This window comes from Strix uralensis, chromosome 26 (genome assembly GCF_047716275.1).
Source record: "Strix uralensis isolate ZFMK-TIS-50842 chromosome 26, bStrUra1, whole genome shotgun sequence".
NCBI classification, from domain to species: Eukaryota; Metazoa; Chordata; class Aves; order Strigiformes; family Strigidae; genus Strix; species Strix uralensis.
The window spans coordinates 4,871,613-4,895,117 of NC_133997.1; the positions used below are offsets into that span (position 1 = coordinate 4,871,613).

Here is a 23,505-nt window from a genome sequence, read left to right on the forward strand (position 1 = left end):
TTTTGCTACTATACTTATAATAGCCCCCATTAAAGTTATGGGGTTTTTAGGCAGTAATGGCTTACAGAGTAATTAACGAGCACGAGGCTTTTATTACTACCTTTATTTTTAGCCTGTGCTTTACAAGCCTTTTCTGCCAAACACCAAAATCTTAGACAGAGGCTTGTCGTGCCTGTCCCCTGCCACACAGTGTGGAGAGGAGCAGGGCTCCTACGGAGCAACTCCAGCCGGCCACCAGTGTGCCCACATGCAGCCGGTGGTAGCCCAATGACCGAGCCCTTGTCCCCAGTGTCTGCTGTGCTGTGTGATTGCCAGGGAGAGCCGTAACTGCCCTGTGCCTCAGTTTCCTGATCTGAAAAATGGGCGTGACACTGCCGCGCTCACACGCCCGCAAGTCGTTTTCTGTGCAAGACGAGCGGCTCAGGCGCGTGAGCCGGGATGTGAGTTCAGAAGGGCTTGTTGGGTCGCTGGGGTTGTGCTCCAGCTGCTCAGTGCGTCGGGGTGGCCTCAGCGGAGGGACCAGCTCTGGCTTGTGCTGCTGCTCCATCATTTTCCAGCAGGGATCAGAACCAGTTGCTATGGCAAAGGTGACAGAAACCCTGTGTTTAGGTTTAGGGGATACTTTGCCCAGGGGGAAAGGCTATTAGTGAGAATATACTTTGTATCCTGAAGTATGAGTGGTTATTTTCTTTGTAAAGCTTTTGTTGAGGATTTGACTTTGTTATTTTCTGGCTGGCTTGTAATACAAGTAAGTGCTTGGTATGTTTGTTTGGGTTTTTTGTGTGTGTGTTTCTTATATCTGGAAAGTATTTCTACTCCAGTGACTTATGTATATATACAAATTCCGTTAAAGCAGTTCTTTAGTTTAACATGTTCTAAATCACTTCTGTTCAATGTGGGAAACCCGAGGAGTAATGACGCAGGGGCTGCTCAGCCCCAAAGGAAGAAAGAAGGTAAAACCAACTATAAACCAGATTGCAGATCAAATCAGTGTTTCCTATGGTAAGTGTCAGAGCCGACGCCAATTAACTTGATTTAAAAAAAGAACCTTCAGCATTTAATAATCCAGCACGTTACTAACACATGGCTCCAGGATTTATTAGAGCTTTTTTATTAGATGAGTGCCCTTTTAATATTGTCATGCCTTGACACCATTGCCCTCTGCCGGAGGATGTGAAATCTCTGTCACCATGTGGCACAGCCCTTCCTCTTGCAGCATGTCAAAATATATTTCTGCCAAGGAGCGTCAACAAACTGTGCAAAACACCTTTGGTTTAGAAATATTTTAACCCCCAAATCGTTTCCATTTAAGCTGGTGCTTTGTGTCTTTTGCATGATTTTTCACAACTGAAAAAAGGAAGTATACTTTCTGTAGTGGAAAAGGGAGTTTGATCTTTGTAATTAATTCATGTTTCAATTTGTTCCTTCTCCTTCTTTTCCCTGTGGAGGAGGAGATAGAAGCAGCCTAAAATTGGCATTCTGAACAAAGCCAGGTTTTGTTTTGAACCGTTTTCAGTGGGAAAAGGAGAGTGGTATTATGATGGGGCAGGGGTAGAGTGGATGCCTTGAAGAGGAGCATAATTTTCCCAGACTAATTTTTCACTAGCCTCACTTGTGCCATAGACAGCCACAAAAAGCATCGTTCTGCTTTGGTAGCAAGGGATTTTTTGGATGCGGGGTGAGTCTTGGGCTGTGAAGCTGTGACTTCTCGCACCAGCAGTGTAAAATCACAGGCGACCATGTATTTCCTAGCTGATGTTGTTCGCAGGAGAAAATGGATTTCACCTTTGGCAGCTTTAACACGTGACGGTGAGGTGGGAGCGTGGCTTTGTTACACTGAGAACTGGCGGCACCCTGCGCTGGGGCCATTAGTGTGTTGAGAGGGAACACGCTTGAAATACTTTGTCTGGATCCAGATTTCATAGTGCTCACAGCAGCCCCAAGCGAATTCTTACGCTGTCCTTCAGTCAGGCTTTTCAGGGACATCAATAAAATCAAATCGCTTCAGGAATTAACGCCTTTGCTGCAGAGCGGCGTGCGTGGTACGGCGTGGCTGCCGACAGGCAGCGCGGGGTGCGGGGGCCCGGGTCAGCAACCGGGGGTCAGGCTGAGCTCTGCGGCTCCCCGTTCTCCCCAGCTGACCCATCGCCATCTGCGATTCGGATCCACGCTGGGGTTGTGTCCCTCTGGGCATGCGAGCGCGCTGTATGTAGGGAAGGGAACATTAATTACAGCCACCGCGCGCGGGGTGTCCGATTCACATCTGCAGCCCGCAATTGCCGACGGTGCAAAAGGCAGGACGTGGGGAGGAAGGCTTCCCACGGCGGAGAGCGTCCCCGGGAGCTCTCTGCTGCCAGCCCGAGCAGAGCTGCAAAGCAAAACCGACAGCTCTCTGCTGGGGCACGAGTGGGCTGTGTTGGCCCTTGGCAGCTGGAGCAGCAAAGTGACAGATGAGTGACCAGGGAGCTGCTAAATGCTCTGTAGCAAATTAAAAGGAATCGATGCTGAAGAGACCAACGCACAGATTGTTGGAGGCTGCTTGTTTTCCCCTCTGTTGAGGGGATGGAAATCAGAGTAGCACCCCAGCCCAAAGCTTCTCCATCGTAGGAAGCCCAGGGTCAGCGTATCCTATGGGAGGATGCCGACAAGTTGAGCCTGAATTGGCAGGAGGCAGGGAAAAGGCGTCTTTAAGGTAAGAGCACTGTATTTAGAGGAAGCTGCCCTTGACAAACGGGGCATTTGATGCATGCCAGCCCACTGTGGCAGCTTGCCAGACGCTGTGAATTGACTCTGAGTGGCTCTTTTAGCATGTTGTTTCCTCCCACCCCCTCTCCAGTGGCAGAGGCCTTTCCTTGGTGCATTTGCAGCGAAGGCACTTTACTAGGCAAGGTGTTGGGTCTTTTCAGAGCTGCCCTGTACAGCTCTGTCCTACCGGGATGCTCAAGGGACATGTTCTGGCTTTGTTAGAGGATTCAGAGGATGCCAGCGCTCAGTGTCCTCTGTTCAGGCACTGACAGCAACTGCTGGGACAGCAAGGATGAGGCCAGATGCTCTTTCCTGAGGGCACTGTGTGCTTTGGCAGTGCTAGGCCAGTGGGATTTCTCTGGCTCAGAGAGCTGGACAGGGATGCAGCAGAAGGCTGATGTTTGCTGGAATAATTCTTCCTCTTCCTCCCTGGTTTAATTTGTCTGGATGAGGCTGCTTTCTCCGGTTCTGGAAAAAAAAAAAAAAAAAAAAAAAAAGGGACAAATCCGCGTTGCTGGGAGATGCTTCCTTGAAAGTCTGCAGGGTGTCTGGCTGCACAGAGCATATCCTTGGGTTCTGAAAAGATTTTTTTCCTGCTGGTTCCCCATACTTGACTGCAGGAAACTCTGCTTTCCATAGAACCAGATGGTTTTGGTGGTTCGTTTAGGGATTTGTTGTTGTTTCCTCTTATCACCCTCACTAGCTGCAGCTTGCCCTGATCCACCACAGCCTCCTTCCATACCTCTGGGTCCTTGCATTTCCTAAATGCAGTTTGCCAGCACGTCTGCTGATGGCGTGTTCTGACGAGGGTCTCCCGAGCGAGGCTTTGCCTCTGTGCACGGTGCCGGAGGAGGGAGGGTGCGCACGAGGAGGATGGGTCCCCAGCTCCATAGATGCGGGCAAGATTTTTGTGGGAGAGGTGGCAGGTCTCTCCCTGGTGAGAGACCTCTGGGTGGGGAACTGACTGTTTGCTAGTTGGCTGGAAATTTCTTGATGAGTTGGGGTTTTGTATGTGTGGAAAAAAAATAGAATTGCTGCAACTTTTGTTGAAGGACATTTACACGTCCCTTTTAAAGACAGTGTTTTCCCTATCCCTCATTTTTCCTGGTAAATTAATACCTCTGATTGAAGTGCTAATTTGGAAGAACCAGGCTCTGTCCAGCAACTTAAATATCACTTGCTGGCACTTTAAAAGGACAGCCCATGGGTTCTTGGAGCCCTTGCGCTGCAAGGCTTCCACTGGGCTCGGTGCCGGGGCTGACTGTACAGCCCAGTGGTCAAGGCACGGCCAAGGCAAATTCAGATCAATCCAAATGGGGCTAATCAGGGATTTGAACCTGGATCTCTCCGTGACTGCCCCATGCAACCAAGAAAAAGCCAGCTCCAAGGGTCTCAGGAAAAACATTTGCAAAGTAGCATCGTATCTACAGCCCAGGCTTGAGGAGCTCCCCTCTGATTTAAGGAGGGGATCTGACAGTTGCCAGGGCACTGCAGTGGCAGTGGGAGATGGGTGCTTTTCCCCAGAGCAGGCTGCTCCCTGCCTTCGACTGCGGCACTCTCTGGGCTCTCCCTGTCTGCAATGCAGCCCTTTTAGCAGCAGGCTAATGTGTTCCCCCACCTGGGAACAGCGGTACTAAACTGCTACCCATGTTTGCAAACTGTCCACCGTGCGTGTCCCTGCTAAGTGATGTACTCTGCTTGCCAAGATACTTGGATAAAATACAGTCTGCTTAAATCTTGTATGGGCTTGTATTGAATCAAACTAAGCCATTGTGGCAGTTTAATATACTCCGGTCGCAACACCTCTGAGATGGAAGAAATGAACCTGAACAGGCCATTGGAAGCTTGAGTTAAAACTGGCTGCATCAAAGATTCCAGCAGGATGGTCTGAGCTGAGGGGATTACAATGACGGGCAAAATGTGGGGTCACTATTCCCAAGGCTGGAGGCACAGTCACCCTGAGTGCTGTGCTGGCAGAGGGCGAGGGTCTGGTGGGTCAGAGCACGTGCTGTGTGTCAGGCAAGTAACACGGTTGTTATGGTCTCTGTTTCCTCCCGGGGCTTGGACCCAACACAGGGTGTTGGGAGGCTCAGCTGGCTTGTGGACGAGGGGTCCTTTCCCGCTGCGGGGATGGTTCAGATGCCGCAGCACTGAGCAACTTTTGCTTGGCCAAAGCAAGGGCTTTGCTTGACAAGGGGATGCAAAGGAAAGCAAGGCTGTGGGCACCCACAAGACTTCTCTCCCTGGAGGGGTGGGACACATTGCTGCTGCTCGCTGCCCCAGTTTGGTTTGCTCTTCTTGAGGAGGATTTGTGAACTCTGAGGAGCAGCTCCCTAGTACTTTTCTCTGCCTACTCACCCTTGCTCTGTGTTGCAGGTTTCCTTCCAAATGAGTCCCTGAGGTTCCTGCTGGCAGCTCCAGCAGCATCCTGTAGAAGTGCCCTCCTGCTCCTGGTCCCAGCCGAGGCCCCTCCAAACCTGCTTCTGCAATGGGTGGGTTGTAAGCACTGGTAAGACCTACGAGTCGTGTCGCCTTTGCTGCTCTCTCCCTCTCTCGCGTTCTCTCTCTCTGTCCTTGTTCCTTCTTGCCCATTTATTTCTGTTCTCCATGTGCTCTGCTGTTCTGTCTCTGGGGTTTTCACTGTCAGGTAATGAGGAGCTGTGGGTCCAGTCAGTCTTGGAGATGCCGAAGAGACGAGACATCCTGGCTATCGTGCTGATAGTTCTGCCCTGGACACTACTAATCACCGTCTGGCACCAGAGCACCATTGCTCCACTGCTTGCAGTGCACAAGGGTGAGAGAAATCAAACCAGCCCATGCCCAGTCTGTGCATCCCTCCCTCGTCCTCATCTCCTCTCTCATTTCATTTCTCCATGGCAGCCATGCTCATCTCAGCTCCCAGTCCATGCTCATGCAGAAGCCTTCCCACTTCTGCTGTAGGAACAGCCCAGTGCTCATAGGGGTTCTTCAGAGACATCAAACTCCAAGCCTCGGGATACACTTACTGCACTTGGAGAGCTCTTTGTGGCCTAAATCCAGAAGAGTACTGAAGGAAGATGCTTTTCTTTGCTCCCTGATGATCCATGAGAAAGGAGTCCCTTCCTGCTGGCCTTTGCAGCATTCTGCACACAAGTTAGTCCAGCAGGAAAGCTGCAAAAAAGAGCAGAGGAAACAAAGCTGCCACATGAGACAGCTGCTCTGGGAGACATGAGGCAAAGAGCATTTTTTAAGTGATCTCAGGAAAGCAGCAAACTGGTGCTCTTGCACTTGAAGGAGAAGGCAAGAACCAGCATCTCACCTGATTGCTCGGTGGAGTTACGATGCTATGAGAGTGTCAGCTTCCATGCTACCTGTCACACAAAGCATTAAATAAAACCCTGGCCTAAATCAGATGAATGCAGGGAGTTCTGAGGGATCTCCTCTGGCCAGAAAGGTCCTAGTTTTTATCCTGTTCTTGGCCTAGCAGCCATATCCAAGGGCTGTGAGAACTCTTGGGGGCTGGAAGAAGCCACGCTGCCTACTGTGCTCTTCATTCCTGGTTCTGCCCCTCTGCTGAGCACCAGGGCAGGCGGGTCAGCTTGGCGAGGTTTGTCTTGTGGTGAAGGAGGCCAGCTCATTCCCTCTCTAGTCCCTTTCTCTGGGAGATTTTCTCCCCTTTTCATTTTAATGTTTGCACGCATCCTCCACAGTTGCTTATCCTTTTGCTGAACAGTCTGATGTGTGGTTTGAATTGTCAGAAGTTCAGAGTCTGTCCTGAGCAGCTTTACCTTTCCCCTTGGAAGACTGACAGGGCCCCGTGAGGCTTTGGGCAGTTCTTAAGGGAAAAATGACTGTGATCCCCTCTGGAAGGTGGCCAGTGTTTCAGAGGATGAGGGATCTATTGGGCTCTAAAACAGGACTTGAAAGACTACTAAGAATACACTGGCTATATACCAGTTTGATTCAGTGGCCTAAAGCCTAGGAGCTGTTTTTTGTGAATGGCCCCAAACACTGAAGTTACAGCACAGGGACTGCTCTGCTCTGACTCCGTCATGAACCTACCGATGACCTTGGTAAGACACTTCCTGTGTCTCTGCTTCTCTGAGCCCCCAGTGGAAAAGGAGTGGTGATAGGGAAAGCTCTTGGGAGAAATTGCTTTGTTCTTGTAATGCGTTTTCTGAGATCCTGTGGTAGCAGGTGCTGAAAAAGAGATGTGCATCTATACACTAGGCGAGCCCAGAACGGCAGTGCCAGGTTTTACAGCTGAGGGTTTGACCTGCAGGGGTTTGCAAACTGTCTCAAGCACCGTCCTGGCTAATTACATTTGTGTCTGTGTCCAATGCATTTTGCAGATTTATTTCTGAATTAATTCCAGTGTTCTCTGCTTTCAGAGAGCTCTGCTGTGTGATGTTGATGTGCTTTGCCTTATACAGGGCCTGATACCAACATGTGCAGGACACCTTGTCCCTGCCCCCCGCCCCGAGATGCATCCTCCCTTCACCAATGCTGTGGAGTACAAGGCCTTCATTTGGTTCAGGGCTGGTATCAAAGTCTGTGCTGCTGGAAGAGTAACATGCTATGAAAAAACCATAGGTAGTACCCTGCTGGGTCAGATCTAATGTCTGTCTGTTCCTGTTCTTTCTCATCTGAAGTTCCTGGTAGTAGCCAGTTTTGCAAAATCTATGGCTCAAAGTATTACGTGCCCACTAGAGAGCAGCTGACTTATATCCTAAATGGAGGTGCCCCTTCATCTCTGCCAGTTCCTGACTGTGGACTGTGGTATTCCTGCTGGTCTACAAAAGTGTGAAAGTCGCACCCTGGAAAAGCAACAGCTGCATGGACATTTTTTGTTTCCTTGAGCTGATTGTGAATCTCTATTTGCAAGGATTTTATATGTTTGGGTCAGTGTATGCTATATGCGTGCTGTTCCCTGTTCACATCCGCACTACTGAACGGGCTGTTATGTTCAGAGATTGGTAGGGGCTTTTTGAGGAGAGGTTAGTCAGAGGCAGGTGAAAGTCTCTGCAGGAAAAAGCCTACAATTACAGGCTTTAATTCCTACTCTCCACTTCTGGATTTGAAGTGTGTCTTTCCCTGCTTCTCCCATCCCAGGCCTGTCAGGAGAGCAGGGGGTACTGTGGTATCCTGGCCAGCCGATGCTGCTGGGGGATCTTCACTGACGTGGTATTTTCCACCAGTTAGTTTCCAGCCTCCCAATCCAGGTGCTCCAGCGCAGAGCCGTGAGTCCTGTCCCGCTGAGCATGCTGCCCAGAGCACTGGAGCTCTTCAGGAATGACAGATTGTCAGTCCGTGTTGCTATTTTCTTTATCTAGATCTAATTGCTGTACAAACCTCTCTCTTCTGGGTGCTTTTTGAAGTTGCTTACTCTGAGCACTCTGCTGCAGCACTATCCTGGGCTCTCGGGCCTTGTTTGGTGCTGCTTTTCTAACAGCAGGAACTTCTTTTCTCATGTGTGTTTGTCCCGGATTCCTTTATTTATTTGTGTACTCGTTTATTAAAGCCTCCATCCGAGCTTGTTTCCTTTCCTCTGAAACCATGAGGGTGACCTGCTATTAGCAAGCAGCCTGCTGGCTCAGTTGGGGGGTGTTGGAGGACTGAGTCCATGCAGCTTTTTCTTCTCTCTCGTACCCTTGCTCAGATGATGGTGGTGACTCCCGGCGTGATCTCGCTGCAGGCTTGGACTCCAAGGAATACTGCCTGTCGGACCGGGACATTGTGGAGGTGGTGAGGACAGAATATGTTTATACCCGCCCACCCCCGTGGTCAGACACCCTTCCCACCATCCACGTCGTTACACCCACCTACAGCCGGCCCGTACAGAAGGCAGAGCTGACGCGCCTGGCCAACACCCTCCTGCACGTGCCGAACCTGCACTGGATCCTGGTGGAGGACTCCCAGCGGCGCACGCCTCTCATCACCCGGCTGCTGCGAGACACTGGGCTTAACTACACCCACCTCAACGTGGAGACACCCCGCAACTACAAGCTGCGGGGAGACATGAGGGATCCCCGCATTCCCCGGGGCACCATGCAGAGGAACCTTGCCTTGAGATGGCTGAGAGAGACCTTTAACAAAAATAACAGCCAGCCTGGGATTGTTTACTTTGCCGATGATGATAACACCTACAGCCTGGAGCTCTTTGAGGAGGTAAGACCCTGCTGGGGGGTCTTCAACTGGCTGAACGCAGCAGATTAGCATGCAGAGTGTAAAAGATGCCGTGTGCGTCCTCTCCTGAGTGCTGGATCGCTCTTGCCTGTATAGTGGTCTCGCTGCAGCTCTCCTGAGGTTTTCTCTGGGGCTTGGTCCCTGCGCTGCAAAGCTGTGTTTCCCAGTGTCAAAGGCATCCTGCGTGGTCAGTGTGAGGTTAATGGTTGGACTAGATGATCTTCAAGGTCTTTTCCAACCTAGATGATTCTGTGAAGTAATGGGAACCCCAGTTTATCCCGTGGCATGTCATCAGGAGGCAGATAATTTTTACTGGAAAGGAAGCTAATGAGGGGCTGCCTTGCCCCGTGGGGAGCCTGGTCAGGGTTGGAACATCACCTGCTGTCCGACGTGCCTGTGCAGAAGCACGTACCTAGCAAAAGAAACCTTGGCCATCCTCCTTCCATGCTCCAGCCTGGAGGAGATTCCCAGCTGGCTCCTGATCTGATGTTTTCCACCTTTTTTTCTCCACCGCCCTTATGTGCATCGCACTTGGCTGCCTGTTAATTCATGTTTGCTTTTGTTTGAGGAGTCCCTGGGGTTTCTCTTCCTTTCTTGCTGTTTGCATTCGTTTGCTCTCATCCCAGAGTGTCCACTGGTTAAATTCTGTAGCTGTCAAGAGCCTGGCGCCTGCTCTGCGCAGCTCCCCAGCGGAGGCAGCGGTGCCCTTTCCGCGTTACGTCTGAGCGGTGTCAGCACAGTCATAGCTCTTGCAGAACATCTTGTTCAGAGATGCTCAGTGCCGTTGTCTCTGGCCTGCCGCACACGCGAGGAGCATGCGTTTGTTACTGCTTGCTGCTTCTCTCAGAAAAGCAGAGCCTTTCCTGCACTGCCTTGGAGAGGGGCTGTCTCTCTGCCGGGAGATGTGGAGCACTCCGCTCCGGAGCGCTTCCTCTTGCAGCGTCAGGGGATGGGTGATCTCTCAGGTCGTCGTAAGCAGGCGATGGGGCCGAGATCTCAGCCTGGCAGTGTGCAGCTCCAGGAGCTGTGATGGCATGTCCTGACAACCTTGTCGGGCTTGAGCAGGGGAAGGTTCCCATGTGCTTTCCCCCCTTTGCTGTTTGTTCCACTCCTACTGGGGCTCTAAATGAACCCCTGAGCCTTTCCCTGTCTGCAGGTTTGCAGTGGTCGTACAGTGCACTGTACCTCACCTGGCTTCCAGCTCAGAAATTACTCATTCCCTTTGTCTCTTGCAGCAAGGGACAGGTAAGGAGGGTTGCTGCCTTCCCCACCAGTTGCCAGTTTTCTAACAGGGATCTCCTATTGATTTGCTCCATACATGCTGCCTTTCCCTTCCCTGATGGCTCTCCCTTCAGCTTGGATAGCCACAGCAATATACACACTTTTAAACCTGAAAGTAAATTCAGACTGAATGCTTTTCTTCCACAGTCCCCTTTGAGTCTGGCTCTGGCAGCATCTTGAGACAGCACCGTGCTTTAATAAAGCAGAAAGGGTTCCTTCGCTCACTCATGTGCTTTGCTCGTAGAGCCTTCTCCTTTCTGATATGGAGCTGCAGTTAAGGTCACATGGAGCCAATGAAATGTGCTGTGAAATGCAGAAGACACGCACTATTGTTCCCTGTGGACAGGGGCTGCCGTTAGCATGTGTATAATGCAGAAGGGCAAGTGCCAGAGCTCTTCTGGTCTGGTTTGCAGTAATTAGCAGTGATGAGATTAGCTCTGAGAGATCCCTGATCTAAGAACCTGGGCTGAGAGCAGAGCAGGAGGCTGAGCCTGCCAGCAGAGCAGGACAGGGCGCTGGGGGGCGAGTGGCCAGACTGGCATTCCAAGCATCTGCGTAGGCAAGTGCAGGCATCTCAAGTGGCCCCTTGTGGCTCCTATCTGTGTCTGTTGACTCTACAGGGAGTCGAGGCATCCAGCCTTGTTCCGCTGGGTAGCAGGAGCAGCTACAAACCCTGTTCTGCTTGCTGGGAGTTTCCGGAGCGCCTGCGCTTCTCAGCTGACCCTGAGGTTTTGGGCTACAGCTGCAGTGCCTGATGCTGAAGATGCTTTTAGCCTTATTGTGGCTCATAGGCTGAGAGTGCAGCTCAAACTCCTCAGCACCTTTCTTCCTCGATACGCCATTCCTGCATTTCCAGGTGGCCTTGGACAAGGTGCTTCCCTCCTCCGTGTCCTGATTTGCCCAGCTGTCTGTGTGGAGGACTGATGCCACAGCTCTAAAGACCTTTGGACAAAAAACCTCACTCTTAAATCTCAGTTATGTTTATTACTGGCAGCTTTGGTTTTAGGGCTGAACTCATGCCTGGCTCCATGGCTGTCCGTTACTATCGCTGTTGTTAGTTGTCACTTTCCAAAGCACTTTGCTTCTCCAGCTCCAGGATGCGCATCCTTGTGCAGATGAATGATGAGCTCTGCGGCTTTTTCCCAGCCACAGAGGGTGCCTGGGAACATAAGCCAGGCTCTTAGCTCTAGGGTTTGGGCTGAAGTTCAGGGCCATTCACCTCCTCCAGGACAGCGAGCGAGGTGGAAGTCGTTCTGCTGGGGTGCTGGTTTGTGAGTTGGACGTGGCAGGCAGCCGATCCTTCTGTGTGCACCCACCGTCCCCTTCTCTTTCCTTGCCTCCAGATGCGCAGCACCAGAAAGGTGTCGGTGTGGCCAGTAGCCTTCGTCGGTGGCTTGCGCTATGAGTCACCCAAAGTGAACGCTGCTGGGAAGGTCTACGGCTGGAAAACTGTGTTCGACCCCCATCGCCCCTTTGCTATAGACATGGCGGGGTTTGCTGTGAACCTCAGACTGATTCTCCAGCGATCTCAGGCTTACTTCAAACTGCGAGGAGTGAAGGGAGGCTACCAAGAGAGCAGCCTGCTCCGGGAACTAGTGACCTTGAATGACCTTGAGCCGAAAGCTGCCAATTGCACTAAGGTACGGTCTTGTCCTCCTGTGTGGGTTGGAAGGATCCAGAGGTAGGGGAAAGCCTGTTCAGCCCCATCCTTCAGTCACCTGGCCTCTGTGTTTGAAGGGAGAACACCCCCGTTGCAAGGGAGCTGGGAATGGGGGATTATGTATCAAAGTATGGGCAGGGCACTCACCTTTTTTTGGTTGCAGGCTGCTAGCGGTCGCCATAGGCCCTGAAATACGGAATCTTCTCTCCCCTGTAATTGTTCCTCTTTCTTATATTAGAAAAATATTATTTTCAAGATGGGCTTATTCGTGGCCTTGCTAATCCCATGGAGCAGGGAATTCCATAGGTGAAATGTATGTTGGTTGCTTTACCTGAATTCCTGAGGGGGGGGCTTTTGAACATTGGTACTCCTGTGATAAACTGGCATCACCTGAGATTTGGCCCTCTGGAACCCGTCTGAGCTGTAACCCAGGAGTACCAGCCACTCCAGGACAAAACTGTTCACACAGTCGCTGCCTTACTGCCAAGTTGCCTTCTCCCCCTTGGCACCTCTGCAATATCGCTCCAGTTGTCAATAACCTGGATCTGTAGTTAACAATAACCTGGATCTTTCTAGATCAGAGATAATGTAGAAATGTTTTAATGCCCGGGATGTTCTCTGAGCTCTAGGAGGCTTCCAGGAAGCTTCATTCTGGGGGGATTTTACTGCTGTCAAACGGCTGCTATTTATTTGACTGTACACGTTGCCTGAGAGCCCCCAGGTCATGGAGCAGGACCCCTGCGTGCTAAATAACGTAGAACCTCAGAACACAATGATGGTTCTTTCCCTGAAGACTTCCCAGGCTGAGATGAGAGACAACAGATGGATATCTATCTGGAACGACAGCGGAGCGTGCGAGATACAATGAGACAATGCTGGTTAGTGTGACAGGCATCAATCACAGCGCGTCAGCGACGGAGGTGCTGTCAGGAGCTTCTGAAAGCTTTGTGAGTGGGTCTGCTGAGCCCCGCAGGAGTGGAGGGGGTCCCTCTGAGATCCCAGACCCCTGTGGAGCACTCTCATGCCTTTGGCTGTAATAGCCACCAGCCGGTCTGATTTAGAGAGTCTTTATTGCTTCATTATCCCAGGAGGATTCTATGATTCTATGATGATCTTTTTTTGCAAATAAGCTGTTACCACCAACAGACCCAGTATTGGCTCCAAGTCTCCATCCCTTTGTCTCTGCTTTCCCTCTGCACTGCTCCACAGCCCCCAGCTGCGGTAAAAACAAGGATCTCAATGTTCAGCAGTGCTCAGGCAAGGAGTCAAAGAATGAGGAAGAGGAGCAGAGGGGGAGGAGCAATTTTGTTTATTATCTGATACCTGCTGTGCCTCATTTTTTAAATCTACATGGCTGTGGTTATGGCTGTCCAGCACTGGGACAAATAACACAGATGGTCTCCCAAGGGTGGGAAAAGAGATTGGATTAAAATTAGATCTCTGTTCTTGGGCACTGTGTGCCCTACTAGCTAAGAAGAAAGCCCTGGCTGGAAATAAGTGTGTTTCCAGCAGGCTGAGGGAGAGGCACAGGTTGCTTTTAGGCTGGTGTACAGAAGATCAGGGGTGTTTACTCCATGGCCAGTTATGCAATCTTTGGTATATTGTCCCCACTGTAAATAATTATAGGAAAAAAGCTGCATTAAAAGGCTGGGGATAGGAAATGACAGTTGTGGAGGAGCACATGGACGAAGGAGAGGAAGGAAAAGGTTGTTTCCAGGCAGGAGGAAAAAAACCGGTGCTGTCAGACAGGCTGCTGTGTCAGTGCTGTCACACCAGAGCTGCAGGTCAGGGATGGAGAGGAAGCAGGAATCTCTGGCCAGGATTTAAAGCAGACTGCATTTCTTTTTTTGGCTAGGCTGGGGAGATCTTACAAGGGTCCTTGTTGTGAACTGAATGCTGTCTGCTCCTGGCAAACTCTGAGTGCAGCTTTGCAGGTTGAGTCTTGCCTTTCTGCTTTTAGCTGATGCCAGCAGCCTCCATTTCCCAGTTGCTGTTTTGCTCACCCGTTTGATGAGGAGGAGAGTCCAGACAAGCGGCAGAGAAGGGCAAATGCAGACAGTGGTCTGGGGTCCTTTTGCCCCGAGATCAAAGCACAGGTTTCTTTTTCATTGTGCTAGTGTGCTCCCAGCAGTTGTCATGGTTTGCAGTGAGATTTACATTAAAAATTATGATGTGCTCAGACAGAGTCGTTAAGGAGGGATCAGAGAAGTATGTAAGATAAGCACAGACATCTGTTCTCCAAAAATGCTGCCTTCCCTGGGTGCAGTGCTGGTGTTCGTGATATTTATCAGAATTCAGCCCACAAATGCACACTCCTGCAAAAAGCTTAAGCTTTGGCCAAAGACATGTATCCTGCTTCTTTTCTTTCATTTGGGAACTGCCCAAAATGAAGGAGAAAATCAAGGAAGTCAGTATTAATTGCCGAGGGGAAAGGAGAGAGCTATCCCTCCCTACCAGGAGGGAAGTGTTGGTTTATACTTGAGTTGTAAGGAAAACAGACTTTGCAAGCATGCTAAGTACTTCTGTGTTCTGCTGCTTCTGCATTTTCCCCCACACACACCCCCAAAGCAAACCACACTCTCTCCACTGACACAGAATCGAGGTCTGAGATTTTACATTCCCATCAGCTTGATGTAACTGGGACATACTCTGCTCTCCATTTTCTATTAACACCTGAGGAAGCGAGCTGCAGTGTGCTCAACCAGGGAGCCCTTAAAGGAGAGAGACTTTTGAGTGGCCCCTGCTATTGAAAAAGCCTCAGCTTGGGCTGACAGGAGAGGCCAGACCACAAAGTACAAGATCATTGGAAATGAGGCGTTTCTTGTCCAGCTGCTGCTGGAGTCACTTGTTTCCCTGGGGAGACAGGCACAGGTATGTGTCTTTGGGGAGGCAGGCTTCTGTACTCTCAGGTGGTCTCCGTAGCAATTCCCTGGGATCGAAGTGGTGGCTGAAAGTAGTCATTCCTCCTCTCTCCTTATCTCTTGGCTGTGTGAAATCTGAGATTAAATCTCAGCTCGGTGTTCAGGTGGGTGTTATGAAAGGGAATTTGGCTGGCAGCTTTTCCTGCTGGACTGGGAACGGCTGTCTCTGAGCCTTAGAGGCTATTAAATGCCACAGTCGGTATAACAGGTTGCTGTCAGACACTGGCTACAGAACGGGGAGCAAAGAGAGCTCTCCCAGCAGTACCTGAACCACATACCAACGCCGTGGGTCTTGGAACTGGCTCTGGGAGAGGAATAAATCCTCATGTGCATGGAGGAGACCAAGCCTTTGGGCCCAGGACATTACACTGCAAAGGGAGACCAGAACTGGCTGCTTCATGATGTCACAGATCCAAAACAGCTAAAACTGGCTCAGAATGGGCAGGAGAGAGGGAAAATGTCAGCCTAAGGCAAGAAGGCTTGAAAAAGAGTATTTTTATCCTGTGGTGCTACATACGGCAGGGAGGGGAATCAGCTTCATGAGCTCTTTGTTTTCTTTGCCTTTCAGGGGCTGAGCAACAGGGTACAGATGGAGCAGATCTGTCCTCTTTTGGGTTAGATTGTTCCTGAGATCGGGCTCCTCTTTTCTTGTGGGTTTGTGACCAGTGGTTTGCGGTGAGCTTTCAGTATCCTGGCTGCTATGTGACAACACTTTGTTGGTTAAGCTTCACACACACACCAGTAAAGGCACCAGTGCTCAAGCCGTTGATTTTTATGACAGACATGCAAAACTTGGAGGGTACCTTTGGCCTTGTCTTGTCCTGATTAGTCACCAGAACTGCTGTGCCAATGCCATCCCCTGTACCACAGCTGAAAGCAGTCATCTACATCAGAGTAATTCGGGTTTTGCAGCACCGTCAGCCTGCACTGCTCCATGGTGGACCTTCAGATCTGTGCTGCAGCAGCAATAGCTCAAATCAGACTGCTGTGACCTCGTCTCCTCCTGTGGTCTTGTATATTTTGCCCATAATACCCAAATAATATCACAAAGCACAAATCTTCACGTTGGTGGAATTGCACAGTTGAAACTTACTGTTTGAACTCTGGCTCATTTAATAGCAGTGGCCACAGTTCTCTCGACGTGTGAGAAAAGCAAGAGTTACAGGGAGAAGCAATCTTTATTTGTTATACCAATGGATGTGCTTCTGGGAGAAGAGGGCCTCCACAATGCCTAAGGGAGCCTGCAGAAATCTGGTTTAGCACAAGCTGGGAGGAAGCAAATCTGTCGTTTCAGCTTGGTGCCTCTTCGTGTTGTAGAGTCTCTATTTCAAATAACAGTTATTGAAACCCTGCATGGAGGGTCTGCGTGCTCGAAATCCTGTGACCCCCTCCAACTGTAGGTCGACTTGCCTGTTTGCTTTTTCATTTCCTGTTAGAAGACAATGAAGAAATTTACTGTGGAGATGAATCCTTGTAATCTCTTGGATCTGTTTTGAGTCCTGTGATTCTGAATGGCAAGGCTGTAAACGATGGGAAGTGTTTCACAGTAGTAGAGATTTTTAAAGAGGACTCCCTCAGGTCATCTATATGAAACGACTGTTCAGGGAAAGTCAGATACTCTGTCCCCCTCACTGTTCTCTCCCTTGCAGACTGTACTTTTTGCACAAGCCAGAGCTTCCCCGAGGCATAAAACAAACACACGGCTTGTGGAAAAAATCAAGCAATTGGCTGAGAGGAAAAGCAGGTGTTTCTGTACTAAATGGTGATGTCCCTCCCACATTAAAGAACACAGCATGAAAAACGGTAGAAGCTGCTGTATCAAGCTGCAAACTCTGAAAATTGGTCCATTTTAGTTAATTTAATATAGCTGTCTTTTTTGGCGCTTGGCTACAACAATGCAAAAGTGGGATCCAGGTTAGAGGAAAGCTAATGACGTGTAGTTGTGGTCTTCTGTTTATGGCGTATGTGGTTGGAGTTGCTTAAGTGTGAGTCCCGTTCCTGGCAGAGTGCAGCCCTTGGCCATCTGCAGGGTTGAGTTTTTATGTGTCAGAAGTGGAAAGAGCTCTTACCTGCTCCTGCTGGAAAGGAGAATTGGCTACAAGATTTTTCTAGCACCTGGACTGCATCAAGGTTTATGCATTCTGTTTGTCGGATGAGGAGCCCGCCACGGAAGCTCGCGTAGCACCGAGAGCCACTTGTACAGACCTGTTTGGTTTTGCCTTTTCGTAGGAAAGCAACACAGTAATTGCAGCAGCATTGCTGCAGTGGGTGAGCAGGACTATAATAACGGCTAACTTTGATGAGCGGGCTCTGAAGTGGTTGTGGGGGAGCGATGAAATGGTTTTTTGGACCCACTCCAGACAGCAGTTGGTCTCTACTGCCTTAGTATTAGCAGGCGAGATTTAAGCCCTGCGCGGGAGGTGACTGCTCACATCAGAGACAAATCTGGCCCAACAGCTTCTTGGGAAGGTGGGGGTGCTCCTGTTTAACCAGAAGCGTTTGAAAAGTGCTTTGTACATCCTTTAGAAACAGAACATGCCCTCATTTCTCAGAAAAGCAGGGCCTGGGTATGAAATGGTTTGCAGATACTTGGATTAAATGTGCAGAGTATTGTCATAGCAACAAGAGGGAAACCCCTGCAAGGTAGGAAATATCAATGTGAGCAGGTGAAGGGAAGCAGGAGACTGTAGCTCTGAAGGGATAAAGCTGCTCCCAGCAATTCAGGTTCTAGGAGCAAAGCAATAAGTATAATTGAGTCTAGTAAGGGGAGAGTATTTTAAACAGCTTCCAGAACTGTCTGTGCCAGCAGTACAGCACAGCTAGTAGAAATTATTTACTCATAATACACCCCCCCCCCCAAAAACGTTAGACCACCTCTTCAATTTATATTTTTTCCGGTTCTCCACAGATGTTATCTATATTAAACTTCGCTGGTAAAACTGAGGGAAGCTTTTAGTAGAAGCTACAGTTCTGTTTTAAGCAAGTTGGAGAGGGGCTTTAAAGTGATACAGCACATTGTACCTGGTACAGAACAGAGGGGGCAGCATTTCAAAGGAGGGGGCTTTTGAGGTGATATGGTAGATTAGTGCTTCCTGGGTTCTAAAAAGGGCTGTGTACAGCCCAGAGCATGTGGGAGGAAGGGATTAACTAGCTCCTGCATCCTGCACCTCTGAGACAGCAGAGGTTGCAACAGGGAACCGGAGCAGCAGTCAGTGCTTCTCAGATCAGTGTCACTCCCCTATCTTTTTAGGGGCTTGAAAGAATTTAAAAGTGAAAAAGAAGTGATAGTGAGGTTAGGGAGCAGCCTGATGTTTTCCATCCAATAATGGATTTTCAGGGATGCACTGAAAAATCCATTTTAGTCTTGCACACAGCCAAAGGCAACGGTGAGGACTGGAGCGGCGGGCGGTGCTGGGTGTCACTGCCTCTTCCCTCTAATGCAGGAGTCCGGGTGGGACCTGATGTGGCAGGAATTTGCATTCCCACTCTGAGCACTGGCCAAGGATGTGGTAACATGCTAACCAAGAACCAGACTAAGGAACCTGGTCTGTGGGGAAACATGCATGTAATCCTCCAGTTAGGAAGGAACTGCCTTTACATCACTGAAAAGGTTGATGAGCCTTTCGAGGAAGATGGTTGATAACTACATGGAAGGAGCCGGTTAATGTCCCAAGACAGTACACTGTAAAATGGGTAATTTCTGTGCACTGTGCATTTTGGATAGCAGTAGGCCTGCCTAAATGAAGTTTTATGCAAACCTCCTTTCAGCTGTGAATGCGCCATTAGGCTCCAGGGTAGATGGTTAAATTGCACTATTGATTTAATGTGCAAGAATATTTGTTAGTGCAGTGAAGAGGTGCAGCTAATGACTTCTGTTGGCTTCTTCAGATTTTAGTCTGGCATACAAGGACAGAAAAGCCTGTGCTGGTGAATGAGGGGAAGAAAGGATTCACAGATCCAAACGTGGAAATCTGACTGTGCATGGCTGAACGGAGACCAACACCAGGTGAGAGCTCACATTTTTGAACAGTAATGAGAAGCAACAGTAGAAAAGGCAAAGACTAGGCAACGTCAGGAAAAAGATAAGAGCTCTTTTAAATGTGCTTTTTAATTTCCATTTTTCACATCCCTGACCTTCCCCTACTGCAGAGCTTCTTGAGACCATTAGTTAATCTCTATCTTTAAGACAAGCTGCTAAAGGGGGAATACTTGGTGAGAGGTTGGGGGGAAGAAGAGAAAGCCAGGGAGTGAGAGTTTAGGCAGAAGTTACATTGGTAAAAAACCAAACCCTTGTCTAAACAAGAAGATTGCCTTATTAACTGTGCTGATACAGCTTAAGCACCAGGGTGAAGGATGTGGATTCATCCACCTGCAAACACCTGAAGAAAGCTAAAGCAATATCAGGAAAGCATTTTTAAGTCAAGCAGCAGCTTTCACTGAGGGAAGAGTTTAATTTATAGCCACATCAAAGCCACACAAAGTCAGTGACAAGTAAGGCAGGGTGTGGATTAAACCCCACGTGAGGCGTTTGTATACCTACAGCGAGCGGCACGGCTGACTTCTTGTTCCTTTGTTCATTTTAATTACCTGAGCACCCCGGTGCATTCAGTCTTCTGTTATTTCCAGAGTGCACTCTGCAGTTGGTTTGCTATGGTGAAGAACGGGCTATTCGCTTGTCTCTGCATCCGGACTATGTTGCTGTGCTTTATTATGATGGGAGAAAAAAAAAAAAAAGTACAGTTTCCTTTAACTGGAGTGTAGAACCAGGCCTGGAGGGGAGAGAAGGGTGCTGCTTGTTCTCTTTTCCCCTTGAATATAGAGAAGTAAGAGGAGCAAAGGAAAGGGGTAGGTCTGCTCAGCAGCAGTGTATTTTTAACAGTAATGAGCTCTCTTACAGCACGTTCCCTCGGGCTAGCTGGATGGAGCCCTGCCTGCTGCAGCGGCCTGCCTTTGCGGCCCCTTGGCAGGACAGCAGAGGAAGCCTGCACTGCACATTATCAGCGCTATATATAGCAGCTTTGCAGAGAGGCCATAGCTCTTCAGCGCTGTCACAACTGCTTTTCACCAACACCCAGTTGCCTAGCAGCAGGACTCACAGATCTGCAATCCGAGATGGGTTTTGGGATAGTTCCAAGGGGTGGCAGCTAACTGCAGAGAGGCAGAAGGGTAATACACATGCTGGTTGTGTCTCTGTTGCAGAAGATTTCTTCACACACAGCCTGCAAGGTTCCTCTCCGCAGCATACAACCAGCCAGACATGCAGTAGCCAGGACCTCTGCTGACTTCCAAGAGTTTTAGCGTACTGAAAACAACCAACACTGCATATAAACTACCCGGATTCCCCTGCCCTTCCTCCCGGACTCTGAGCAGAACCAGACACTCTGGAGGTGGAGAAAAAGCACAGAAAATACAGGACTGACGTCAGCTTCTGTACAAGACCAGCTGCCTCGTGAGATGCTCAGTTTGGGAGAAGTGCATGCAGGGGACGATGCACTGAGGACGTGGCCCAGCTGGCATGGTAGTCTAGACTGAGGGGCTGTTTACAGGACCTGAAAGCAAGGGTGAGAATGCCCACGGGAGTGTGTTGGCCCCCAGTGACTTGTTTCTCCTGAGACACACGTACCTTGTGGCTATGTGTGCAACAGCCTAAGCAGCTCTCTGGCCATGGAGGGGACAGCTGCCTTCTGAGATGGCACCTTAGCCCTTAATTTTAAACCTACTTTAATCAGTGTTTATTACGCTGCACAAGACAGGAAGGTTTTGGGGAAGGGTGAAAAGCAAGGCAGGTTAGAACAAACCCATTAAGTATCTCTGTTCTCTTTGTATTTCCTCTCCTTTCCCTTCATTAGTTTCATGGGTTGGAGGGCACTCTGACATATCTCTGTGTTCATGGGAGTTGTGGAATAGTTTGGGTTGGAAGGGGCCTAGAAAGGCCATCTAGTCCAACCCCCCTGCACTGAGCAGGGACATCCTCAACTACACCAGGTTGCTCAGAGCCCAGTCCAACCTGACAGTGAACGCTTCCAGGGAGGGGGCATCTACCAACTCTCTGGGTAACCTGTGCCAGTGTCTCACAACCCTCATTGTAAAAATCTACCCTCTTTTAGTTTGTAAACCATTACCCCTATCGCAACAGGCCCTGCTGAGTTTGTCCCCACCTTTCCTGTAGCCCCTTTCAGTCCTGGGAGGTCGCTCTAAGGTCTCCCCGGAGCCTTCTCTTCTCCAGCTGAACCCCCCCAACTCTCTCAGCCTGTCCTCACAGGGAAGATGCTCCAGCCCCCTAAGTATCTTTGTGGCCTTCTCTGGCCCCGCTCGAGCAGGTCCGTGTCCTTCTGATGTTGGTGCCCCCAGAGCTGGACCCAGCACTGCAGGGGGGGGTCTCCCGAGAATGGAGCAGAGGGGGAGAATCACACCCCCCCCTCACCCTGCTGCCCACACTGCTCTGGATGCAGCCCAGCACACGGGTGGCTTTCTGGGCTGCAAGCGCATGTTGCTGGCTCACAGTCAGTTTTCCATCCACTAACACCCCCAGGTCCTTCTCCGCAGGGCTGCTCTCGATCCCTTCATCCCCCAGCCTGTGCTGATACCAAGGGTTGCCCTGACCCATGTGCAGGACCTTGCTCTTGGCCTTGTTGAACCTCATGAGGTTTCCACAGGCCCAGTTCTTGAGCTTGTTCAGGTCCCTCTGGATGGATCCCATCCCTCAGACCTGTCACCCACACCACACAGCTCGGTGTCATTAGTAAACTTGCTGATGCTGCCTCGAGCCCACTGTCCGTGTCATTGATGAAGATATTAAACACTCCTGGTCCCAGTATGGACCCCTGAGGGACCCCCCCTTGTCACCAGACTCTGTCTGGGTCTTGAGACATTGCCCTTAACCAGTTGACTGTTCCTGGATGGAGTTCTGTTTACAGCATGTGGTTCTCTCTCTATTGATCCATGCTAAAATAATTGGAAGTGGGTTTTAATGAGATTGTTGTGGCCATACACCACAATACTTCATCCAGGCTCAGATCGTGGTTCTGTTGAGCTCTACTTTTGATTCACATGAGCATTAGGTGTGGGATTCTCTGAAGGGCGCTCCTACATAAAGCCAAATTTCCAGACTTTAAAAATAAAAGTTAACTGCTTAAAACTAGGGATTGAATGGTAAAAGCTGATTTTAGTGCATTTACCATTCTACTGGAATGTATCCTTCAGCCCTAGCCCCTTTTTCAGGGCCATGCCCCACTACTGCAGAGTGTGTGAAAAGCCACGCTGGGGCTGTTGGAGAGTTAACTTCTAACGGATAGAGCAGCACCCTTGTAAAGGGGATCCTGTGCCAAGTGCTCTTCCTTCAGCACCCGGCTTGAGGTAGGTTGAAAAACTATTTATGTAGAACATTAGTCGCCTCTTCCCTGCTCCAGAACATCAAAGGACCTGAGATAGCATTGACGAAAGGGTGTTCTCTGATGAAACTGTATTTTGCTTCTCAGTGAGAGACAGAGGACTGAGCAATGCAGAAGAGGAACCTGGGTGCTACTACCTTGGTTGACTCTGTATTTGAGACTGACAAACTTGCTGAGGAAGAAATTGAGGTACAACATACCCCTTCTCCCCACCTCCAGCCCCTTTAAAAACAACCAAAACTTACCTCGCCCTCCACAGTTTTGTCAAACCTTTGATCAACCCCCACTGTCCCAATTCTTTCAAGAAGGTCTGAAGCACAATTTTACCTTTGAATTGAGGGAAAAACGTAATCCTGGAAATAGATGTGGTTATTTTTAGCCCTAACAGATAGAACTATTAAAATGCTATAGATTTGATTGTTAGCTTCACAGTGCAGAAGTCTCCCCTTGGACTAATGACATTGTGTATTTCCTAATATTTAAAAAGAAATATTTTTTGTAAGTTATTTGCTCCCACTGTACATCAAAACCATTGGGGGAAAAGTTGCATTCTTTAATTCCCAGTCACAGAAGCCTTGCTAGGTAGCCTTTACAAAAATATTCCTTTAGATGCACTGGCTGAAGGGCTACTTGGATAGAAAGTGTTTGATGCTACCGACCGCTGGCTGCTCTGTGGGAACGGGTATTGTTATCTTGTATTAAAACAGTAGCTCTCTGCACTCCAGCAGATTTATTCTGTTATTGTCCTAGCCTCCCAAGTCCACTTCAGTCTGCAAACCCTAGCGTGGAAAGAGACATTTTTAAAGGACTACAAAGTTTTCATACCATTTAAACAGTTTCCAACTGGCGTCCTCTCCTAGCTGCATGTTTTGTTTCACTAATCTTAATTCCAGTCCCTGCTGGGTTGCAACCTTCCCTCCTTGGAAGGAAATACCTTCCAGAAAAATGCAAAGGATCGAGTCCTGAACACAAGCCTGCATATACGCTCCACTCTCCTCAAAGTTGGTCACACGAGCCTGGGCCCTTCCAACTTGCTACCGTGGTCCCTGGGAGCAGAGAGACGCATGGTCAGTAAGACCAGCTCTGGCCAGGATGGAGGGTATTACAGCTGCACTGTCTGTTCTCAGTTTTAAACAAACTGTATTTAAATTTGTTAAATAAAATTATGGTTTCTAAGAGCCAGAATACCCCGCAACTCCATTATCAGAGACAGTGCGCATGTTTGGTGTTTCTCTCATAGCCTGAACCGTCTGGTTACTGGAACAGAAAGCAGGGGCTGAGCGACTTCTCGGGGATTCTGAACAGATGCGCAGCTTGAATTTGATCTCTTCCTCTCCCTAAA

The 23,505-nt window shown here is 49.5% G+C and overlaps 1 protein-coding gene and 1 long non-coding RNA gene across 5 annotated transcripts in view; one reads left to right on the plus strand and one right to left on the minus strand.

Moving 5' to 3' along the window:
* B3GAT1 (beta-1,3-glucuronyltransferase 1) overlaps positions 1-22,882 on the plus strand; it is a 39,555-nt gene extending 16,673 nt beyond the window's left edge. The window contains exons 2-8 of one of the 4 annotated variants that reach the window (XM_074851140.1): positions 5,122-5,254; positions 5,393-5,539; positions 8,384-8,469; positions 8,553-8,892; positions 11,535-11,831; positions 18,661-18,778; positions 19,972-22,882. In XM_074851140.1, coding sequence (XP_074707241.1) covers positions 8,384-8,469; positions 8,553-8,892; positions 11,535-11,831; positions 18,661-18,747 — 810 coding nt within the window. In that variant the 5' untranslated portion in view covers positions 5,122-5,254; positions 5,393-5,539 and the 3' untranslated portion in view covers positions 18,748-18,778; positions 19,972-22,882. Of the gene's footprint in view, positions 1-2,521; positions 2,693-5,121; positions 5,255-5,392; positions 5,540-8,383; positions 8,893-11,534; positions 11,832-18,660; positions 18,779-19,971 lie in introns of those variants that run through there. The other 3 variants (XM_074851138.1, XM_074851139.1, XM_074851137.1) reach the window with 3 other exon arrangements.
* LOC141935155 (uncharacterized) lies at positions 16,137-20,015 on the minus strand. The gene is made up of 3 exons (XR_012626486.1): positions 19,869-20,015; positions 19,360-19,475; positions 16,137-16,201 (listed from the first exon to the last, which is right to left on the minus strand). It is a non-coding gene; the product is annotated as an uncharacterized LOC141935155 (long non-coding RNA).
* Positions 22,883-23,505: the final 623 nt, after the last annotated feature.